General features: G+C 44.3%; 1 protein-coding gene across 1 annotated transcript in view; it reads left to right on the top strand.

Moving 5' to 3' along the window:
* Positions 1 to 24331, top strand: part of LOC148525419 (sialic acid-binding Ig-like lectin 16) — a 107691-nt gene that overhangs the window by 71111 nt on the left and 12249 nt on the right. The window contains exons 8-12 of the mRNA XM_088470927.1: positions 5751 to 6002; positions 9892 to 9933; positions 13791 to 14045; positions 16731 to 16772; positions 20698 to 20919. Of these exons, the coding sequence (XP_088327053.1) occupies positions 5751 to 6002; positions 9892 to 9933; positions 13791 to 14045; positions 16731 to 16772; positions 20698 to 20919 (813 nt within the window). The remainder of the gene's footprint in view (positions 1 to 5750; positions 6003 to 9891; positions 9934 to 13790; positions 14046 to 16730; positions 16773 to 20697; positions 20920 to 24331) is intronic.

The raw sequence follows: 24331 nt of genomic DNA, 5'->3' as shown, positions 1-24331 counted from the left end.
TGAAATCGAGGCAAAACGTCATCTTCCCGCCTTCCGAGTCTCGCGGGTTTTGGATCCTATATAAGGTACCCACGTCGGCGCCATTTTCTCACTCGGCTGTGGACAGTGAAGAGGGAGGGTGGGAGTTAGGGCTGTGTAGTGTAGTGTAGTGTAGTGCTGCTGTTGTCCACTACTTCAAAGTCCATAGGGGCTGGCTGTGTTGTGCTGTGCTGCTGTTGTTAATAGGGGCTGTGTCCACTACTTCAAAGTCCATAGGGGCTGGCTGGACTGTGTTGTGCAGTCAGTTCTCCATAGGGGCTGTGTCCACTCCAAAGTCCTGTGCAGTGTCCCAGTCCTAAAGAGGTGCTGTAGTGTTGTCCAGGGGGTGCTCTGTCCATCAGGGGTGCTCCCCCCAAGTGCTAAAAATATAATATATTTTCTGTGTTTGTGAATTGTGTGCGCAGTAGCCGCACGTGCATCAACAAAGTAGTGCCAAGCGTGCGCCTGTGTCATAAGTAAAGGGCCGGCTGGCTTGACCGTTAAAGGGTGCTGTAACCCCCGAAAGTACACTCCAGTCCAAACCAAAAAAAAATTATTTTCTGTGTTTGTGAATTGTGTGCGCAGTAGCCGCACGTGCATCAACAAAGTAGTGCCAAGCGTGCGCCTGTGTCATAAGTAAAGGGCCGGCTGGCTTGACCGTTAAGGGTGCTGTAACCCCCGAAAGTACACTCCAGTCCAAACCAAAAAAAAAATTATTTTCTGTGTTTGTGAATTGTGTGCGCAGTAGCCGCACGTGCATCAACACAGTAGTGCCAAGCGTGCGCCTGTGTCATAAGTAAAGGGCCGGCTGGCTTGACCGTTAAGGGTGCTGTAACCCCCGAAAGTACACTCCAGTCCAAACCAAAAAAAAAATTATTTTCTGTGTTTGTGAATTGTGTGCGCAGTAGCCGCACGTGCATCAACAAAGTAGTGCCAAGCGTGCGCCTGTGTCATAAGTAAAGGGCCGGCTGGCTTGACCGTTAAAGGGTGCTGTAACCCCCGAAAGTACACTCCAGTCCAAACCAAAAAAAAATTATTTTCTGTGTTTGTGAATTGTGTGCGCAGTAGCCGCACGTGCATCAACAAAGTAGTGCCAAGCGTGCGCCTGTGTCATAAGTAAAGGGCCGGCTGGCTTGACCGTTAAGGGTGCTGTAACCCCCAAAAGTACACTCCAGTCCAAACCAAAAAAAAAATTATTTTCTGTGTTTGTGAATTGTGTGCGCAGTAGCCGCACGTGCATCAACAAAGTAGTGCCAAGCGTGCGCCTGTGTCATAAGTAAAGGGCCGGCTGGCTTGACCGTTAAGGGTGCTGTAACCCCCGAAAGTACACTCCAGTCCAAACCAAAAAAAAAATTATTTTCTGTGTTTGTGAATTGTGTGCGCAGTAGCCGCACGTGCATCAACAAAGTAGTGCCAAGCGTGCGCCTGTGTCATAAGTAAAGGGCCGGCTGGCTTGACCGTTAAAGGGTGCTGTAACCCCCGAAAGTACACTCCAGTCCAAACCAAAAAAAAATTATTTTCTGTGTTTGTGAATTGTGTGCGCAGTAGCCGCACGTGCATCAACAAAGTAGTGCCAAGCGTGCGCCTGTGTCATAAGTAAAGGGCCGGCTGGCTTGACCGTTAAAGGGTGCTGTAACCCACAAAGTACACTCCAGTCCAAACCCAAAAAAAAAATATTTTCTGTGTTTAGCCGCACGTATATATCAAATCGATATAACATAAATGGAGGACCAAACTTTCTCCGATAAAAATAAAATAGAGAAAGATCAAGAACCACTTCCTCCTAGTGCTGAAGCTGCTGCCACTAGTCATGACATAGACGATAACATGCCATCAACGTCGTCTGCCAAGGCCGATGCCCAATGTCATAGTAGAGGGCACATACAATCCCAAATGGCAAAGTTCAGGAAAATGACCTTGAAAAAGACATTTAAATCAGCTGAAGAGAAACGTAAACTTGCCAATATGCCATTTACGACACGGAGTGGCAAGGAACGGCTAAGGTCGATCCCTAGTATGTTCATGACTAGTGGTTCAGCTTCACATGACGATGGAAGCCCTCCTCCCACTAAAAAAATCAAAAGAGTTAAGCTGGCAAAAGCACAGCGAAGAACTGTGCTTTCTAAGAAGATATCACAAATCCCCAAGGAGAGTCCAAGTGTGGTGGTGGTTGCGATGCCTGACCTTCCCAGCACTGGACGGGAAGAGGTGGCTCTTTCCACCATTTGCACGCCCCCTGCAAGTGCTGAAAGGAGCACCCACAGTCCACTTGCTGATATGCAAATTGAAGATGTCACTGTTGAAGTACAACAGGATGAGGATACTGGTGTAGCTGGCGCTGAGGAGGAAGTTGGCGAGGAGGATTCTGATGGTGATGTGGTTTGTTTAAATCAGGCTCCGGGGGAGACAGTTGTTGTCCGTGGGATGAAAAAGCCCATCACGGTCATGCCTGGGCAGAAGACCAAACATTCCACCTCTTTGGTCTGGCAATATTTCTATCCAAATCCGGACAACAACTGTCTTGCCATATGTACCATATGTAAAGGTGAAATAAGTAGGGGTAGGGACGTCAACCACCTAGGAACATCCTCCCTTATACGGCACCTGCAGCGCGTTCATAAAAAGTTACTGTCAAGTTCAGAAACTTTGGCTAAGACCGTAAGCAGTCCAGGGACACCTAAATCCCGTTGTCCTGTTGTATCCAAGCGCCTGCAAACCACACCGTCAACTCCCTCCTCGTCAATTTCCTCCTTAGTTAGGATCGGAAGTAGTCCTGCAGGCCATGTCACTGGCATGACTGACTCTCCTATCCGGGATTCCTCCGGAGGATCCTGCATTGCTATGCCTACTGCTGCCGCTGCTGCTGTTGCTGCTGCTGGGAGTTGTTCATCATCCCAGAGAGGAAGTAGGAACACCACTACTTTTACTAAACAATTGACCCTCCAACAGTCCTTAGCGAGGAGGATGAAGTACGACAGCAGTCATCCTGAAGCAAAACGTATAACTGAGGCCTTGACTGCTATGTTGGTGTTAGACGTGCGTCCGGTATCCGCCATTAGTGCAGTGGGATTTAGACAATTGATGGAGGTAGTGTGTCCCCGGTTCCAAATCCCGTCTAGATTCCACTTCACTAGGCAGGCGATACCGAGACTGTACAGAAACGTCAGAAAAAGTGTCCTCAGTGTCCTGAAAAATGCCGTTGTACACAATGTCCACTTAACCACGGACATGTGGACAAGTGGAACAGGGCAGACTAAGGACTATATGACTGTGACAGCCCACTGGGTAGATGTATCACCTTACGCAGCAACAGCAGCAGCGTCACCAGTAGCAGCATCTCAGAAATGCCAGCTCGTTACAAGGCAGGCTACGCTGTGTATCACCGGTTTCAGTAAGAGGCACACCGCCGACAACCTCTTAGAGAAACTGAGGGAAATCATCGCCCAGTGGCTTACCCCACTTAGACTCTCCTGGGGATTTGTGATATCTGACAACGCCACCAATATTGTGCGGGCATTACATCTGGGCAAATTCCAGCACGTCCCATGTTTTGCTCACACAATAAACTTGGTGGTGCAGAATTTTCTGAAAAGCGACAGGGGCGTGCAGGAGACGCTTTGGGTGGCCCGAAAAATTTCTGGCCACTTTCGCCATTCAGCGACTGCGTGCCGAAGACTGGAGCGCCAGCAAACACTCTTGAACCTGCCCCGCCATCACCTGAAGCAAGAGGTTGTGACGCGGTGGAACTCAACCCTCTATATGCTTCAGAGGATGGAGGAGCAGCAAAAGGCCATCCAAGCCTATACATCCACCTATGACATAGGCAAAGGAGGGGGTATGCACCTGACTCAAGCGCAGTGGAGAATGATTTCCGTGTTGTGCAAGGTTCTCCAGCCCTTCGAACTTGCCACACGTGAAGTCAGTTCAGACACTGCCAGCTTGAGTCAGGTCATTCCCCTCATCAGGCTTTTGCAGAAGCAGCTGGAGAAAGTGAAGGAGGAGCTAAGACAGAGCGATTCCGCTCGGCATGTGGGACTTGTGGATGAAGCCCTTCATTCGCTTTGCCAGGATTCCAGGGTGGTCAATCTGTTGAAATCAGACCACTAAGTTTTGGCCACCGTGCTCGATCCTAGGTTTAAAGCCTATGTGGTGTCTCTCTTTCCGGCCGACACAAGCCTGCAGAGGTGCAAAGACCTGCTGGTGAACACACTGTCAGCTGAAGCGGAACGTGACACGTCAACGGCTCCTTCTTCATTTTCTCCTGCAACTGGGGCTGCCAGGAAAAAACTTAGGTATCCTAAGCAACCCGCTGGCGGTGATGCAGGGCAGGCAGGACCAAGTTTGGACATCTGGTCCGGACTGAAGGACCTGGCAACAATTTCTGACATGTCTACTGTCACTGCATATGATACTGTCACCATTGACAGAATGGTGGAGGATTACATCGGTGACAGCATCCAAGTAGGCATGTCAGACAGTCCATACCTGTACTGGCAGGAAAAAGAGGCAATTTGGAGGCCCCTGTACAAACTGGCTCTATTTTACCTGAGTTGCCCCCCCTCCAGTGTGTACTCCGAAAGAGTGTTTAGTGCAGCCGGGAACCTTGTCAGCGAAAGGCGTAGGAGGTTGCTTCCACAGAATGTGGAGAAGATGATGTTCATCAAAATGAATTATCAGCTCTTCCAGGGAGACCAGCCTCCAGAAGGTACAGAGGGACCTGTGGTGGTGGATTCAAGTGGGGACGAGTTAATACTTTGTGAGGATGAGGATGTACACACTGAAGAGGGTGAGGAATCGGTGGATGAGGAGGATGAGGATGACATCTTGCCTCCATAGAGCCAGTTTGTGCAGGGACACATTAATTGCCAGCTTGTTTTGTGGGGGCCCAAACGAACCAATCATTTCAGCCACAGTTGTGTGGCAGACCCTGGCGCTGAAATGATTGGTTTGTTAAAGTGTGCATGTCCTGTTTATACAACATAAGGGTGGGTGGGAGGGCCCAAGGACAATTCCATCTTGCACCTCTTTTTTTTCTTTGCATTATGTACAGTTTGGGGCCTAGTTTTTCAAACTGCCATCCTGTCTGCCACTGCAGTTTCATGCCTAGATGGGTCACGTGTTTGTGCCGCCCACTCGTGTCGCTTAGCATAGTCATCCAGCTACCTCGGTGCAACGTTTTGGACATAAAAACACTATTGTGAGGTGTGAGGTGTTCAGAATAGACTGGAAATGAGTGGAAATTAAGGTTATTGAGGTTAATAATAGCATAGGAGCAGAAAAACCTACAAATTCTGTGATTTTAGCTGTTTTTATGCTTTTTTAAAAAAAAATACAGATCCAAAACACAAAACCCAGAACCCAAAACACGGAAGGGTGGTTTTGGCAAAACCAATCCAGATCCAAAACACGAAGAAAGATCCAGATCCAAAACCAAAACACAAAACACGAAAAGTGGCCGGTGCACACCCCTAATATATGTACAACGCCATATTATGCAGTGTTGTACAGAGTACATTTATTTACACTGATTCCTGTCCATTGGAGATCACAAAATAAACTCACACACATGCACATATACTGTAGATTAATTTTTGTTAGCAGCAAATTAATCTACTAGTATGTATTCCGACTGTGGGTGGAAACCCAAAAGCCCAAGTAAAACATACAAACTCCACACAGATAGGTATCTAACAACTTTGCCAACATGTATTCATAGTTTTATGCTTTTCTAGGAATAATACAGATAACGGAACTTGTGACAGTGCAGGAAGGAGACTCGCTGAGATTAAGCTGCTCGGCAGACAGTAACTCGGTAGCTAATGTGACCTGGATGAAGGGAGGAGCTAATGTTCTCAGCAGTACTACTGGACAAGGGCTGGAGCTCAGTCTGATGGACATAACATCTAGCAACACTGATACCTATTACTGCGTAGCATGGAATGGACTTGGGAAATCTAACAAAAGTGTCAAAGTAACTGTACAATGTAAGTTTTGTCGGTGTATAGCAAAGCAGTAGTAAAACATAATGGTGCTCATTTAGAGGTGCACTAATTAATTTCTTGCTTAAGAAATGCATTTCCTGGAGAGACACAAGTGACGTGGACCAGGTTAGAGCAAAGTAAGAACATGTTTACGTAAGTGTGACAAAATTCGACTGAATGGGGTAAATTTACTAAGATTCGAGTTTGGTCGAGATTGCAATCTAGGGTGAGTTTAGGCATGTTTTTCATCTCACAAATTTACTAAAGGCAAACTCGGGTGAGTTTGGGAGAGAGTTCTTTAATCTCACTTGTCAAACTCGGGTGACATCGCAAACTCAAATCTTCTCACCATCAGGCAAACTCGGAAGTACTTTTCATGAAAAGATGCAGTTTGCAAATTTACTAAAATTCGAGATTTTAATCTCGGGTGAGATTACAGCAGACAAATTGAAGTTTCAAACACTCACCCTCCTGATCTGCGAGGTTTCCAGAAACATACACAGATCAGTGTGATTTGTTTGTTTCTGCATGTGTAGGTAATGTATAGTGTTTTTATTAAAAAAAAAAAAATTATGCAGAGTCCCCCCCAAAAGCCATAGCCAGTTCCGGACTGGTCAGCCAGTCCTGGTTCCAAAAATTATGGGGAACAAAACGAGTAGGATTCCCCCATAATTTAGGAACCTGCACCTGGCTGCAGGGCCAGTGCTGGTTTTAAATATAAGGAAAAAAAAATTGCATAGGGGTCCCCCTAAATTTAACACCAGCACCGGACCCAAACCGCCCAGGGTGCAATGCCGCAGCCAAGAGACTCTATTATCGGGTCTCCATCGCCAAAGAATTCTTACCCCAAGCCAGGCAGGCCAAGCCGGTAATCTCAGGGGAGGTGGGGACCCGCCATAAATGGGCCCCCCCTCTCCCGAAACCCAAGGCTTGGTCTGAAGCACAGGGCTCTTCCTCGCACCCCTGGGCTGTAGGTACGGGGGTAATAAAGTGTAAAATAGTAGAAAACTAATGTATTTTACAGTGGAACTACAGGTGCCAGCATGCCTGCCCTTTTGCACTTGTGGAACTACAAGTGCCAGCAGGCTGTCGGCACCCGTACCCCCACTGTAAAATAAATAGTAAAACAAGACAGAACACACACACCGTATATAGTAGAGCTTTATTACATACATACCTCACTCACACATACTTACCTACTGCCAGATGTTCACATCCACTTGTCCCTGTAGATCCCGTTTGGAGTATCTGAAAAAAAAGATCTTATACTCACCCCCATCCTCGTGCTGGTCTCTGTAGCATCCAGGGGTCTTGGCAAAAAAACAAACCGGCACCCAAACCATATAGTTACGTTATCGGTGTATGTGTGTGACCACATACACCGCTACCCGGCTCATGACTGCGAACTGTCAGGAGCCACCAGCCAATCAGCTATATATCATTTTTACCCCTATATTGAAAACCTGCACTGGCCCTACAGCCAGGTGCTGGTTCCTAAATTACGGGGGAACCCTATTCGTTTTGTTCCCCGTAATTTTTGGAAACAGGACTGGCTGACCAGTCGGGGGCTGGTTATTCTTTTGGGGGGGCCCTACATAATTTTTTTTTATATGTAACCCTTCTTTTACAGGTATAACACACAAGCAGGCTGTACATATCTCACTGATATATGTACAGGCTGCTTGCTCAGGAGAGATTTGCAAAGAGAAAACACTGCAATCTCGGGTGAGTAATCTAATTGTAACTTGCAACTTGGGGGAGATATCTCTATCTGCTTCACCATCGGAATAATCACTTTCAGCTAAACTCACTTCTTAGTAAATTTGCGAGATGAAAAACGGGAAAATCACCCGAGATTCAGCGATGCAAATCGAGATTAAAAAAAAAAAACTTGACCAAACTCGAATCTTAGTAAATTTACCCCAATGTGTTACAGAAGATTTACTATAGCTTCTAAAACAGGCTTCTAAATCAGGGTGGGACCGGCAAAATGACCCAGCACTTGAGTCGGGTATTAGGTAAAATTCTGTGTGAAAGTTGTATAACTAAAGTTTCTAAAACAGACAAGTGAATATGTTACCCATAGCAACGATCAGATTCTGTCTATCATTTCCTGTAATGCAATAGAGAAATTATAGTTATAGTCTGATTGATGCTATGGGCAACATCACCACTTGTCTGTTTTAGAAACTTTAGTTATACAACTTTCACACAGAATTTTATCTAATACCCAACTCAAATGCCGGGTCATTTTGCCGGCCCCAGCCTGAACACCCTTTCAGACAAAGAAACAAATTACCAGGTTAAACATTTCTACCTGGTAATTTGCTGACTAGCACAGTTATTTTTTCTGTCTGAAAGGGTCAACCCGGGTCTAAATTCTCGGCTCTCCAACCCTGGTAAAAAACGGGAATTTCGACCCGGGTTGACCCTTTGAGACAGTAAAAAGTAAAAGATCTGTGTTGATCAGCAAATTATCAGGTAGAAATGTACCCCAACGCATCAATAGACATGGCTTATAGGAGATATAGCAGTGTTGAAAGATGAAGGAATATGCAATGATTACTAGGTCTATCTTTTGTTTATAATGCATCACAAAGTGTACACATAACTGGCCATGGAGGAAACATAAAAACAAAGAACATAGAGCAGACAACCATTGCCAAGAAAGAACCATTGCACATGTACATATCATGAAACAAGAAACTAAAGTAAAAATACAGAAAGGAAGGGACAAGGGCTAGAGTAGAGCAACTCACTGTAGATTGTAGGAGTAGGCTGTGGTGAGTCACAGATGGAGGAAGCTAATAGAACACTTAATGATCCTTTACCTATCATATGCAGTGGTGCACCCAGGGCGGGTTTCTGAGTACCCAGATACCCTTTTTACGGATCATTTTTTTCCAAAATGGAAACACTGTCTCCATTTCTACAATGGCTAACCCTGCATTGGCAAGGATCCACTGTTTCCTCATCAATGCAAGTTTGTTCCCCAATGTTCCACTGACGTATTGGGGAAGGTTTGTTTGATTGAGGTACAGGAGATGTGTGCACCTTTAGTTAAATCCTCCTGTATTTAAAATACAGGTCGCTCAACATGCCATGCAGGGGACTTGAACAGCCAATCTCATACACCACAGTCAGACACAAAACACATGGAACTATTTGCTTCTGTGTTGCAAACTTAGAAATTCTAACTACATGAAGCTAGTCGTAATTGTCAGTTTAAACCATTACAGCCATTGTGTGGTGGCCATCTTCCCAGAGACCTGCGCATGCGCTGTAGAGCCTAACCCCTGCCCTACCTGAGATAGCGGATGGGGCCCGAATGGAGACTACACACGGACCCCTCCTTTCTTAAGCTGCCTCTGGAGCAAGCACAGCTTGACTAGTATGGGGTTGGTCAATATCATGGTAGAGGGGCTTAACACAGACCACAAAAGCCGTGCTGGTTCCCACAGGTTTGTTGCTCTCTGTTTTAATGGATACCAGACCCAGAACATACAGTGCAGCAACTGGTTACATTTTGGTACAGTAGGTGGCTCTACTGCTTGAGTATTTACAGTAATTATTTATTTTCAAAAGATGGTTTAACGTAACATGGTTTTGCATTTATCAAACCACCACACTATCTATGTAATGATGTAGTATCATGCATCCACAGTTTTATACAGTACACATTTTAGGTTATCCTGGCCTTAATCATTTTCAGCAAAGCCTGATCACTTGTACAATTTTCATCTGTTCGGTGTACTGTAAGTATAGTTTAGTGTAGAAGATCCATTTGCCCATTATTGTGTACAGCAGTGATTTCGCTTATACTAACTTAAAATCTTAACAACTACCAAAAAGATTTTTTTCTACAAATTCTACAATAGTTGTTTCATTACAGACATGCCTAGAATACCGGATGTCAGCATTGCCCAATCTAAAGGTATGGCATTATATATTTATTTACACTGCTGTATTACAGTATTTGTTTGGATTGTTGCTGTAACATAAAATAATAACATATATTCATATTATACAGTATATCATTATTATACAGTATATCATAGCTTAAAAATATCTAATTTGTCAAAAGTAGTAAATTAAATATATTCAACATTATTATATCAACAATACGATGTTTTGTAAATACGAGTGCTTGAGAGTAACTGCTTCCAAACCACCGAACAACTTGCAATGGTTTCTCAGATGAGCTATTGTATTGAATCATAAAAGTGGCAGTGCTCTAATGTCCCCCTTCTTTTAGAGCTGTAATCCAGATACCTGTATTAGTTTCCAGTTCCTGCGCTGTCCCCAACATATTTTTGATTTGGATACTGGGCTAGAGATCACTGTTACCTAGCTGTCAGGATGCGGCCTGGCATCGGCCTCTACTCACCTCCGCGCCGGCTTCCTTGGACTTAGGTGTTCAGGTGCTGGGAGTGGAGGTGAGTGGTGACTGAGTATTCTCCCCAGGGTCTCCTAGGGCTTTCGTGCATGTGTCCTGGTTCCCGGGGTGCCGGGCATGGGCGCAGCCATGTTGGTCCATATCACCTGACTAGTCTCTCCCAATGGTAGTCCTGTGGTCTCTCAGCTGATCCTCTGATCAAATGACCAGCTACCTAAGGGAATTTAAGTCTGACTCCAGGAACAGGAAACTGCTGTTCAACTTGCTGTTCTCCAGTGTTACTTGCATTAGCTTCCATGCTAATTCTCAGTATGTTACTTTAGCTCTCACAGAACTCCAGTGTTTCATGTAACAGTTCCTGTGTTGTCTTTTCTTAGCTTTCTTGCAGCCAGTTACTGTGGTGTCAGCTTTCATGCTAATTACTAGTTAGCTCTCAGCTGGATCTCTAGCAATTCCCAGTACATGCCTGTATCCACATTTCTCTGTGTTTCTCTGTGCAAATCAGCACCTGGATCTCTAGCGATTCCCAGGACATTTTCCTGTGTTCTTCAAGCAAGCCTGCAACTAGGATCCCTAACATTCTCAAGTGCATTCCTGTGGTCAAGTAGTCAGTCCATCTCCTGTGTTCAAGTATTCAGCTCATACACTGATCTCCTGTGTTTGGGTATTCAGTTCATACACTGATCTCCTGTGTTCAAGTATTCAGTTATTCTCCTGTGTTCAAGTATTCATTTGATACGCTGACTCCTGTGTTCAAGTATTCACTTCATTAACCAATCTCCTGTGTTCAAGTAATCAGTTCATGCTGAACTCCTGTGTTCAAGTATTCAGTTCATACGTTGAATTACATTCCTGGGGTACCCAGTGCTAATTCATTTATTATAGGTACAGTCTTTCTGCCACTCCCAGGTACCTGTCCAGAGGGCTGCGACACGTGCATGCACATCGCTGGTCCTTGCCGGATATCCATTAGACGACTTTCTGAACAATCCGTCCAAAACCTCCTGGTTTTGAAGGATCGTTAATAAAGACGTCTAATGGATAGGCCCCTTTACAGGGATAATTTAAAGACCACTGTACAACTAAACTTTTCAGCAAATAAAGAAAATCTTTGTTTTCGAAGAAACAAGGGTGTCTTCCATTGTGCCCACATTTGGGCTAAGTCAGCAGAAGACCCAAAGAAAGTTTGTACTACAGTAGTTGTGCCTTTCACACCTCATACCTGAGCCTTGTACTGTAGATACTCACACCTGAGTGTTGAAAATAACTAGACCAGGGGTACTACATCTCTCTCTCTCCCTCTCTAACTCACTGTCTTATTCTATCTCACTCTCTCACACACCCTCTTTCACTTTCTCTCTCTGAGGGGAATTCACTTAGGTGCGAGTTTGCAAAAGGAGAAAAACTCGCACACTTCGCCTTATAATTCGCACACTTCGCCTTCATGCGCGCACCCGAGAAGCGCAGAAATAATTTAGAAATGCAAATGTGCACTATTCACAGTGAGAGTGTGTGAATTTTGTCCAAAAAGTGAACAGGGAAATTAGCATGAAAAACTGGGCAGACCTTCTTGGACTCCCAAAGATTAAAAACTTTGGCCCTCATTCAGAGCCACTCGCTATTTGCGGTCGTTCGTTCAAAAACAAGGGGTGGCTATTCAAATGAACCGTTCACTAATTGCGGTCTGTTCACGCCTCTATGTCTGAATGAGCGAGCAAAACTTGCGTTCGTTTTTTGGAAAAATACGCCCCCTGGCCGCTCGCATCCTACGTCATGTCCGCTATTTTTTAGATTAATCGAGTACATCGACAAGGGTATGAACTGCTCGCTATTCTTGTGGTTGGTGTTTGCTACCACAATTTTGCGAGCAGTTCTGACTCTAAAATAACCCAGTGACGTGGTCAATGACGCTGCTGTTTTAAATATGCACACCCATAAAACGCCCGTTTTGACCTTTAAGCACGCCTGCGTTCGGATTTCCACTCCCCATTTTCAAGCACCTTCCCCTGTTACCACCCACATACGCCTCTTTCTGTCACTCAAAATAGCAGGCATTCGCTATTTTGCGAGCACAAGAATTTCGGCCGCACTGACTGGTTAGCGCATGCGTATAACGATCCGTACGCATGCGCAGTTGGGCTAACATCGCTCGGAACGAACGAGCGGCCGCTTACAAGTGGCTCTGAATCAGGCCCTTTGTTAGCAGAATCACATAGAAGACTGTAGGTGGCCGTGAGGACAGTACTGTACACTTTTAAAAGGTGTCAAATAGCTGATTTGTGCACTTTTAAAAAAAGTAAAGTAATGTAAAAAGCTGAAGAATTTAATTTAATTACACAGGAATTAAACTGAAAACGCAAAAGTTGCCTCAAATTACCCCAAAAGCAGAAAAAAAAGATGCTTTTGGGGTAATTTGAGGCAACTTTAAAAAATATTAAAAATGATAGAAAGCAATAATTTTTCTTTGAAATAAATACTTTCGTTAAATTTGGGGTGCATTATTTAACTAAGAAAAGCACATTTTGGGGTAATTTGAGGCAATTTTTTTTTTCCACTCCAAAAATTATCTTAATTGGCCCAATTAAGTTAATTGAAAATGTCCTAATTAGTCACTAAGTGGGTGACCAAGGGATTCTGAAGCAAGTCCCGATATTTTTACCTTTAAAATACAGATTTTCCCTACTTTTTCACCTGCTCAGGGGGGAGCGAACAAAAACAGGCAAATTTACTCTGAAAAAGAAATGCGAGTTTGGAATTGAATTGCAAATGTAATTCACAAGGCAAATTTGCAGTGATTTCACCTTGCGGGACCAAACTCGCACCTAATTGAATTCCTATCTACAGTATCTCTCACTTACTCTCGCTCTCTCACACTCATATCTTCAAATTCCTCCCTCAAGTGCTGTTGAGAATCCTGCTGTGGGTAGCTGTCAGCAGGGAGAGCCCGAGCGTATAGTGTCCACTGCGCTTGCAATAGACGGACACCATATAAAATTATATGTACGTATACACAGTGCCAGTTTATTGTGTAATCTTAAGGTGCCCATCCACTAGACGATTGAGTTGAGCGATTGAACGATAACGATCGTTCAATCGTTTGCAAATCGTTTGCAAAAATTTCTAAAACGACCAGCGATGCGCGTGCCCGCAGGTTGTTTAGACATCAATCATCATGCAAACATGCTGGTCAACCTGACGATAACGTCAGGTTGAGCATGTTTGCAGATGATTGATGAGCCTGCACTGAACGACTGCTCGTTCAGTGCAGGCTCATCATAGACTGACAAACGACTGCAAGATTACAATGTCGTAATTATGCAGTAGTTTTCATGTCTGCTAGTGGTTGGGCACCTTTAGTTGTACTAGTATTCATAGTTTTATGTTTTTTGTTCTAGGAGGAAGAATAGAGATAACGGAAGCTGTTACAGTGCTGGAAGGACACTCGCTGAGATTAAACTGCTCGGCAGACAGTAACCCGGCAGCTAATGTGACCTGGATGAAGGGAGGAGAGAATGTTACCAGTAATGTGATTGGACAAGGGCTGGAGCTCAGTCTGACAAACATAACAGCTAATGACACTGATACATATTACTGTGTAGCATGGAATGAATATGGGAGAGTGAACAAAAGTGTCACCATAACTATACAATGTAGGTTCTGTTAGAATGTAATAAAGCAAAACTAAAACATCACATATTTAGGGCTTCCATAAATAAAAGTCAAAATGTGGGATGCAACCGTCCAAATAACCCCAAGCCACATGGGAGCCTACACACATTTATAATTATTCCATCTTTGTGTGATGCTTTGTAATTGAATGTCTGAAGAATTCTCTGAGCTAAAATGATCTTTCATAAACTCTGTATACAGTATTACAGAGAGATCAGAGATTTATCTTTATTTATTGTGAAATCATTTGTGTAGGGTTGCGACTTATTGAATAATAAGGAATCACTGGTGGCAATCTGACCTACTCTACTACTAGTGTCATCCAAAGGACCAACAGCTATCGTTTTATTCATCTACAATAATAAAGTGATTATTCATACACAGCTCAACAGTAGAATGTAACAGTTTTGAAAACAACAATACTTTGAAGCATTAATGGATAACAGGATTGATAGTAGACACAGCTCTAATTTAGGGGTCAATTCAATTAGACACGATATGCTGCACTTACGGAACTGCCGGACTCGTGGGATTTTTGTTTGCAGCCCCCTAGGGCTGCATACAAGGTTCCTTCAGTCTGGGGGGACATTGGGCCACGAAGGGGGCAAGTTCCGCTGCCATTGCCAGTGTTTCTACGCTGTTTCAATGGCAACTTGCCCCCCTTGTTCCTAATTAAATTGAGCCCTTAGAATCTGTGGATCTGAGTTACGTGCAGTTTCGCTTTATGGATGGATTTCACCCCAGGCATGCACTGGAACATGCATATACAGGGAGTTGTGACTGTGTGCTAAGTGTGTGACAGACAGCGGCTGCTCCAGAATTCAAATAGGGGAATCACACCAACTGCCACTCTAAACACTGCCAAACATCGCTGGCCCGGAGTAACTGGCAGTTGGTGTGGCTCCCCTGTTTGAATTTTGGACTGTCACACACGTAGCACACAGTTATTGCGGAGGAACTCCCCGTACAACTTTGACCAACTATGTCAATTCAGAGTTGTGAGCATTTCAGCCAAATCTCCATTTGCGTCTGAGTGGGTGTATGTGGGCATTAACTGGGTGTTTGTATGTAGAAGTGTTCCATGGGCGTGTCATAGGTGTGTAGACAGAATTGCCGGCTATTCATAGTTGTCCGTACGCAGAGAGCTGTCTGATTACAGATGGATCTGTTACACCTAGGATAGGTCTGGTGCACGTACGCACTGTTAGCAATGACGGCTACTTTCACAGGCAGATGTATAGGGACGGTGTGACTGCCATCTCTACATTTGGGAGGAGATCCATGTTTTTATTTCTGAGAATGGAATGCGCCACAGATGCGCCTAACTTGTGTGCATCTGTGAATCAACCATTTTGTAATTCGACTTAATAGTTTAATGAATTAGTCATATTAGAAATATACTATATTGCAGACTGCCAGAGTAAACAGTATTTTGGTAAAGAGCTAGTAAATCTTTAGTAAAGCTTTAGAACTTTGACAATTTTCCTGTTTGTCTTAAGACGCATACACATTACACACTAGACGATTTTTTGAAAGATATGAATGATAACGATATAGTTCAACGATATGTCGTTCATATCGTTCAGTGTGTATGCGGTGAATGACCAACGATGCACGTTTCCACAGGTAGTTAACAATGGCCCTCATTCAGAGCCGTACACTCTGAGCAGAGCGCACGCTCTGAATGAGGGCCGCCCTCCATAAAAATGGAGCGTCCTCCTGGACGCTCGTATAGCTGTGGGTCACCACCCACAGCCTATACGAGCGTGCAGTTTGATGGCCGCGATAGTGATGACCATCGCGACCATCGAAACTGCGAGCCGGAGCCTGCGGTTGAGGTTTTCAACCGCAAGCTCCGGAGTGATTTTGGCTCTATCAGAGCCAAAATCACTCCCACTGACATCACTAGTGATGTCAGTGGGCCGGCTTCTGACGGTAGGCGTTCCCTTAGGAACGCCCCCGTCAGGGAAGCACGCCCACCAAAGGGGGCATGCTGTCAATCAACATCGACAGCACGCCCCCTTTGATCAGACACAACGAGCGAAGGACTTTCCTTCGCTCGTCGCGTCTGGCGCATGCGCACGACGGAGCTCCCTCCGTCGTGCACATGCTCAGTGCAGAACATCGACCCACTTGCGAGTGGACAGCTGCTTGCGAGTGGGTCTGAATCAGGCCCTATGTTTGCTGTCGTGCAAACATACAGGCCAAGCTGACGATATTGTTAGAAAGTGCCTGTTCAGAGATGTTGCAGGATGACATCACTGGACAATATCGTTAACAATATCGTTCAGTGTGTACACTCAATATCTTTCACCAATATCTTTCAGCACATCGTCTAGTGCAGAGGTTCCCAAACGCGGTCCTCAAGGCCCACTAACAGTCCTGGTTTTAGTAATATCCTTGGTTGAGCACGGATGGATAAATCAAAATAACTGAGGTACTAATTAAGTCACATGTGCTCAAGTATGGTAATCCTTAAAACCTGGACTGTTAGTGTGCCTTGAGGACCGTGGTTGGGAACCCATGGTCTAGTGTGTATGCCCCTTTAGTGTATATTTATATAGAATCATTAAATCTGTGCAACTGTTATTTAAAGTTATCAAAAAAGTTCAAAATCAACAGAAAAATTGTTTTGTAAAAGTTCAATATTTTTTTTTTCATTACAGACCCACCTAGAATACTGGGTATCACCACTTCCTCATCTACAGGTAGGGTGATCATTTTATCTGCTATTGCTGTAACAGTTGTGTCAAGCTGTTGCTTCAGACAGTATAATAAAGTAGGAATTATAATCAGTCATCAGCATCAACATAACTAATTTATATATATTCAGCAACATTACATCAATAGTATACAGTAATACTGTATTATTTGATAAATCTCATCATTGTTTCTGTCTCCCAACCTCCGGACAGCTTATAATGGGCAGCTCAGACATCAGTGAAGACTGAGCTGCTGTTTTAAAAATACGTGTTTTGGTGCTTTGGGCTCCCCTCATGCAGGCACTTGAATCAGGCTAACCATGAAAGTTTCTGTGCCCAAGGATCTTGTAACTTGGATCCTGGGCATGGTGTTACACAGATTTCCAAGTAATCCAGGTGAAGTCATGGTGACATCATTGGACCTTCCTTCAGGCTGGAGGCAACAATGACAGAATAAGGAAGAGTCAACTGAGCACCCCATATAGGTCCCTCGTAGAAGTGATCAGAGCATATCAAGTGATTAGTTGCTGCAGTGATAAAGGAGGCTATAGGTGTTGGTTCTTCATCTCCTGACAGTGATGTCAAAATATAAAAGTTTAAAAAATATTAAAAAGGGGATACAGCATTAAAGAAGGATCAATACATGGTCCCAATATCTAAAGTCTATTTCCTTACTCCTCAAAATGAGATTACCCATTCTGTGTTACTGCAACACTCCCGCATAGATGCATTAATGTCAGATAGAAGACATGTGATCCTACAAAACCGGTGTCATTGCCCAAATTATACACCTTCCACTATCCTTACCCTACTTACTTAGCTGTTGTACACAGGTACTTTGGGTCACTGTACAGTTGTGATAAACAATAAAAAAATATATATGTCACTTTGATGATCATGATGATGATATCAATGTAAACTTTGACGAAGGTGACAACTAAATCCCCCAAAAAATGAGTTATTTTTATTAAATGTGGTATTTATAATTTATAGAATACACATTTTGATTATATTATTCTGCAATACTAATACCATCATTTGTATAATACTAGTACAGCGGGATGCAGTCAAGATACCGGTGGCCGCTATCCCGCCCGCCGCTATCCCGACACACTAAAGATAGGTGACGAAATCCCGACACCTATCATTAGCCCCACTACTAAATCCCAACACCCGGCATACCGAACAAACGTAAGCCAGGTGTTTTAGGTTCTAGCCGCGGGGAGGAAGGGTTAGCTTTAGAGCCCCCTAAGGGGACTTGGGGTTAGGCACCCCCCCCGGGAGGGTTAGGGTAGGGACAGGGGGGGTTAGGGTTAGGCACCACTAGGGGGGGTTAGGTATAGGCACCCCCTGGAGAGGGTTAGGTTTAGGGTGTGGACAGGGGGGGTTAGGTTTAGGCACTGACGGGGGGAGGTTAAGGTTAGGCACTAGGGGGGGGAGGTTAGGGTTAGGCACTAGGGGGGGGAGGTTAGGGTTAGGCACCATTAAGGGAAGGTTAGGGTAAGGAGAGGGGAGGGTTAGGGTACTTACCTACTGCAGTCGGGATTTCGACCCGTCGAACTGCCGCTGTCGGTATTTGATACCGGTTCCAGTACAGCACCACGCTATTGTTCATATTGTATGTCTTAGTTAGACTCTGTATCTCTATATTTGGTCCTGTCCAAAAGAGTCAAAACAGCTCATTCCCAGTTATGAATATGCTCCCTTAATAACTGCTTCAAATTAGTTGACCTGTCAATTTCCGTTTGAATGAGAGATTTCTACTTATAAACCACTAATTTGATATTGGATGTTATACAGTATATTTAAATTTACTATTCAGTCAGAATGCATATACTGTACATCATGTATATACTTCATATAGTGGTGATGCATATTTATTGCATGTATAGTAAGTTTGACACTGGGAGTATTTTTATATTTTCTCCTGTTTGACATCTACATTGTTTGATAGCCAATCCTTTTTTCATTATTGTATATAATAAATTGAATTCATACATTATTTTGTGATTAATATTTCATAAGGGAGGTAATAGACAGTATTGACCAACCTATTAGGAAGAAAATTCTTCATTAATGTATTTTTCTGAATAATATAACATAATATATATTTTTTAACTAATAAGAGAGCCGTAAAAAGAGGTTATTCTCTTTTGGTTTTTTACTCTCTTGCAAAACTAGCCTCTGTTAAGTCCGATATGTAACCCTGGGGTGCACCACCAACCATTGACATTTTCATGTGATAAATAACAATTATTACAAGGGTTGAGTATGAAATAACGGCGGCTGAATAGGTTCAAATCCTGACAGCAGCATCCCGATGGATGAAGATCCCGACAGGGGTGGTAAGTATGATATCCCTACCCCTCTCCCCCCATAACCCTAACCTCCTTCCCCTAGTGCCTAACCCTAACCTCCTCCCGGGTGGTGCTTAATCCTAAACCCCCTTCCTGCACTCTAAACCCATCCCTCCCAGGGGGTTGCCTAACCGTAAACTTCCCCCCTGGTGGTGCCTAATCCCCCCTCCCCATAACCCTCCCCAGGTGGGGTGCTTAACCCTAATCTAAACTTAACCCCCCCCCCACCCAACGACTAAGACCTAAAAAACCCCACCTACCTTCGTTTGGGATGCCACCCAGGGCCGTAGCTAGGGTAGTGGGGCCCGGTGCCATCGCACAGGGCAGGGGGCGCTGTTTGGGTCTGTCAAATATCTGTTTATTATTATTCTTGCTTGTAACTTCCTCTTATTTCATCCCCAGCATCTCCTGGCCTCTCCTATCTCTTCCCTGGCCCTTCCCCATGAAGCCATGGCCCTTTTTTGGGTGCATTATGTCCCTTTGAAAAATGAGTGGCGCGCCAATGCTCTTTCTGGCACAGGGCACCAAAAAGTCTAGTTACGGCTCTGCTGCCACCTGTCGGGATTTCCGCACCGGGATAAATATAGTCGTCGGGATTTCAACGCCCATCTTTAGTCCCAGGCTTACGACAGCTGGCATTCCGATAAGAGCTATACTTTGCGGTCAGCGCTGCGTCCTGGACTTCCGCAGAGTGACGCGGCGGCCGCGGGGCATTTCCTTGGAGGGATCCGATCCCTCATACCAGCGTGATGCGGTAAAAGCCCATGGGCTTTGATAGGATAACGCCAGCATTACCCTCCGCAATGGAGCCCCAGCGGCAAGCCAATGATACATATGGAAAATGCGGCAAATCCCAGAAAACTGCATCTTCCATTTAGCACATCCCGGCCCATATACATATATATATATATTTTTTTTTAAGCTAACAGAAAATGTATGATAACTTAAATAAAAATTGTACGTATTGTCAAGATGACCTCATAGAGGCAGTTGAGAGCGTAGGCGCACAGTGATGTCAGTTATGCCACAGAGTGCCCCATAAAGTCAGAGAGAAAGATACAGGGGCTCTGCACATAATTGTTTGGTCACTGGCCAGTATGCCGTCCCATGTTGGCAATTACTACGCTGACATCCATAATATCAACACCAGATTGTTACATGTTATGATGTAGACATGGTCAAAATGTCAGCATCTAACAAATCTAGAAAATGTCGACATGGACAAAATGTCAATATATGGCATGTCGACATAGTGAAGACAACACTATTAGAGGTTAAGATTAGGGTAAGGGTTAGGGTTACGAGTGGTCCGATACTGTAATCCCAAGTTCTTATAGGACCTTTGTTTTCCCTGCGGCTAGAGTCTTCAAAGAATTGTGGGCCCCATTCAGACCCGCTTGCTAGATGCATTCGCACGCAGCCGTCAGCTGCCAAAGTATGCAAATCCCGCAACATATGTTATTTTGAGTTGAACTTCAGTCTTCCCAATATATATATAAGATTGCATTAAAAAAACAGACAGACAATCTGAATTGCTAATCACATCTTTTTCATCAATGTGATTAAAAACACAGAAGAATCTCTGACCCTAAACTGCACAGTGGACAGTATCCCAGCCGCCGTTGTGAGGTGGACGAATGAAAAGGAAGATGAATTAGCCTCCAAATACGTAACTGGTGAAGGATTCGTGTGGTCACTGCTAAATGTAACATCCTCAGAGGCTGGTACTTACAGATGCACGGCATGGAACAGACATGGCTTCAGTGACAAACATAAAAAACTCAACAGCAGTCAAGGTACCATTTATATTATTACTAGTGTATGAAATACATGATGAAATTATTTGTTTAGTTAATTATGCATTCATTTTAACGTGACATATTTGTATTTTCCTGAATGCCATGATCATCTTTAACTTTTATGTTGACGCCAAACTAAATTTTATGGCACCAGCGTGCTCGGCTATTACATGATGAATCACACTGTGGGCAATGGGCCTCATTGGGACTCAAAGGCAAGTCCAAACGCGGGTATCTACAAACTGCGCATGCAGCGTAGAAAGTATACGCAGACTGAGCATCCGCCTTACGCACAGAGATCAGAAGAGCGCATAGATTGAGCCCTTCATTGAAGGATCTTTTTTTGTGTGAAGTGGGCGAATAGGTGGTTACCTGCGGACGCACAGAACATATCCGTCATGTGGGATTGTCGTTGGAGGGTTGTGTTTTAAGATTGCCAAGGCACACCTTCCAGCGATGCGGCATGCGCGACGTATGAAAAAACATACATATTGACTCCCACATAAAAAACACACACATTGGCCCAGAGCAGGTGCAAGGATTCTTGGCACTCTAGGCAAAACTTTGCTCTAGCGCCCCAACCTCCTCCCCCTACCTTCCCTTTCTTTCCTCCCCCTCAACTGCATGTTATACAGTACATTTACAGTATAGAATAGCAGGGGAAAAGCATGGGTGCAGCAACTGTCTATACAGTATAATCCACTTCTGCTGTCAGTACTAAGTAGCAAAAGGATGTCTGTTTCAGAGACTTCTTCATTTTTGTGCTGGCAAACTCAGTTACCTCAATGGTGCCCCTCAGGAGCCAGTGCCCTTAGGCGGCTGCATTGGCCTCTGCAGGAAAAAAATGCACATGCATTGGCCCCAGAGAAATAAAACACACATGCATTGGCCCCCACAGGAATAAAACGCACATACATTGGCCTCCGCAGGAATAAAATACACATACATTGGCCCCCACAGGAATAAAACGCACATACATTGGCCCTCACAGGATTAAAACGCACATACATTGGCCCTCACAGGAATAAGACACACATACATTGGCCTCCGCAGGAATAAAATACACATACATTGGCCCCCACAGGAATAAAACGCACATACATTGGCCTCCGCAGGAATAAAATACACATACATTGGCCCCCACAGGAATAAAACACACATACATTGGCCCCCACAGGAATAAAACACATATACATTGGCCCCCACAGGAATAAAACGCACATACATTGGCCCTCACAGGAATAAAACGCACATACATTGGCCCCCAGAGGAATAAAACGCACTACATTGGCCTCCACAGGAAAAAAACACACATACATTGGCCCCCACAGGAATAAAACGCACATACATTGACCTCCACAGGAATAAAACACACATACATTGGCCTCCACAGGAATAAAACACACATACATTGGCCCCCACAGGAATAAAACGCACAAACATTGGCCTCCACAGGAATAAAACACACATACATTGGCCCTCACAGGAATAAAACACACATACATTGGCCCTCACAGGAATAAAACGCACATACATTGGCCCCCATAGGAATAAAACGCACTACATTGGCCTCCACAGGAAAAAAACACACATACATTGGCCCCCACAGGAATAAAACGCACATACATTGGCCTCCACAGGAATAAAACACACATACATTGGCCTCCACAGGAATAAAACACACATACATTGGCCCTCACAGGAAAAAAACGCACATACATTGGCCTCCACAGGAATAAAACACACATACATTGGCTCCCACAGGAATAAAACACCCCTACATTAGCTCCCACAGGAATAAAACACACATACATTGGCTCCCACAGGAATAAAATACACATACATTGGCTCCCACAGGAATAAAACACACTTACATTGGCTCCCACAGGAATAAAATACACATACATTGGCTCCCACAGGAATAAAACACACATACATTGGCTCCCACAGGAATAAAACACACATACATTGGCTCCCACAGGAATAAAACACACATACATTGGCCTCCACAAGAATAAAACACACATGCATTGGCTCCCACAGGAATAAAACACACATACATTGGCTCCCACAGGAATAAAACACACATACATTGGCCCCCACAGGAATAAAACACACTACATTGGCCTCCACAGGAATAGAACACACATACATTGGCCCTCACAGGAATAAAACACACATACATTGGCCCTCACAGGAATAAAACGCACATACATTGGCCCCCATAGGAATAAAACGCACTACATTGGCCTCCACAGGAAAAAAACACACATACATTGGCCCCCACAGGAATAAAACGCACATACATTGACCTCCACAGGAATAAAACACACATACATTGGCCTCCACAGGAATAAAACACACATACATTGGCCCCCACAGGAATAAAACGCACAAACATTGGCCTCCACAGGAATAAAACACACATACATTGGCCCTCACAGGAATAAAACACACATACATTGGCCCTCACAGGAATAACACGCACATACATTGGCCCCCATAGGAATAAAACGCACTACATTGGCCTCCACAGGAAAAAAACACACATACATTGGCCCCCACAGGAATAAAACGCACATACATTGGCCTCCACAGGAATAAAACACACATACATTGGCCTCCACAGGAATAAAACGCACATACATTGGCCCTCACAGGAAAAAAACGCACATACATTGGCCTCCACAGGAATAAAGCACACATACATTGGCTCCCACAGGAATAAAACACACATACATTGGCTCCCACAGGAATAAAACACACATACATTGGCTCCCACAGGAATAAAATACACATATATTGGCTCCCACAGGAATAAAACACACTTACATTGGCTCCCACAGGAATAAAATACACATGCATTGGCTCCCACAGGAATAAAACACACATACATTGGCTCCCACAGGAATAAAACACACATACATTGGCTCCCACAGGAATAAAACACACATACATTGGCCTCCACAGGAATAAAACACACATGCATTGGCTCCCACAGGAATAAAACACACATACATTGGCTCCCACAGGAATAAAACACACATACATTGGCCCCCACAGGAATAAAACACACTACATTGGCCTCCACAGGAATAGAACACACCACATTGGTCTCCACAGGAATAGAACACACATACATTGGCTCCCACAGGAATAAAACACACATACATTGGCCCCCACAGGAATAAAACACACTACATTGGCCTCCACAGGAATAGAACACACCACATTGGTCTCCACAGGAATAGAACGCACATAGATTGGCCCTCACAAAAATAAAACACACTAGGTTGGCCTACATAGGAAGAAAACGCACATACATTGGCCTCCACAGGAATAAAACACACATACATTGGCCTCCACAGGAATAAAACACACATACATTGGCCCTCACAGGAATAAAACA

Source organism: Taudactylus pleione, unplaced genomic scaffold (assembly GCF_031769625.1).
Source record: "Taudactylus pleione unplaced genomic scaffold, aTauple2 ptg000108l, whole genome shotgun sequence".
Taxonomy (NCBI): Eukaryota; Metazoa; Chordata; class Amphibia; order Anura; family Myobatrachidae; genus Taudactylus; species Taudactylus pleione.
Note: the sequence above shows the minus strand (reverse complement) of the source record. Positions and strands in the feature narration are given on the sequence as shown.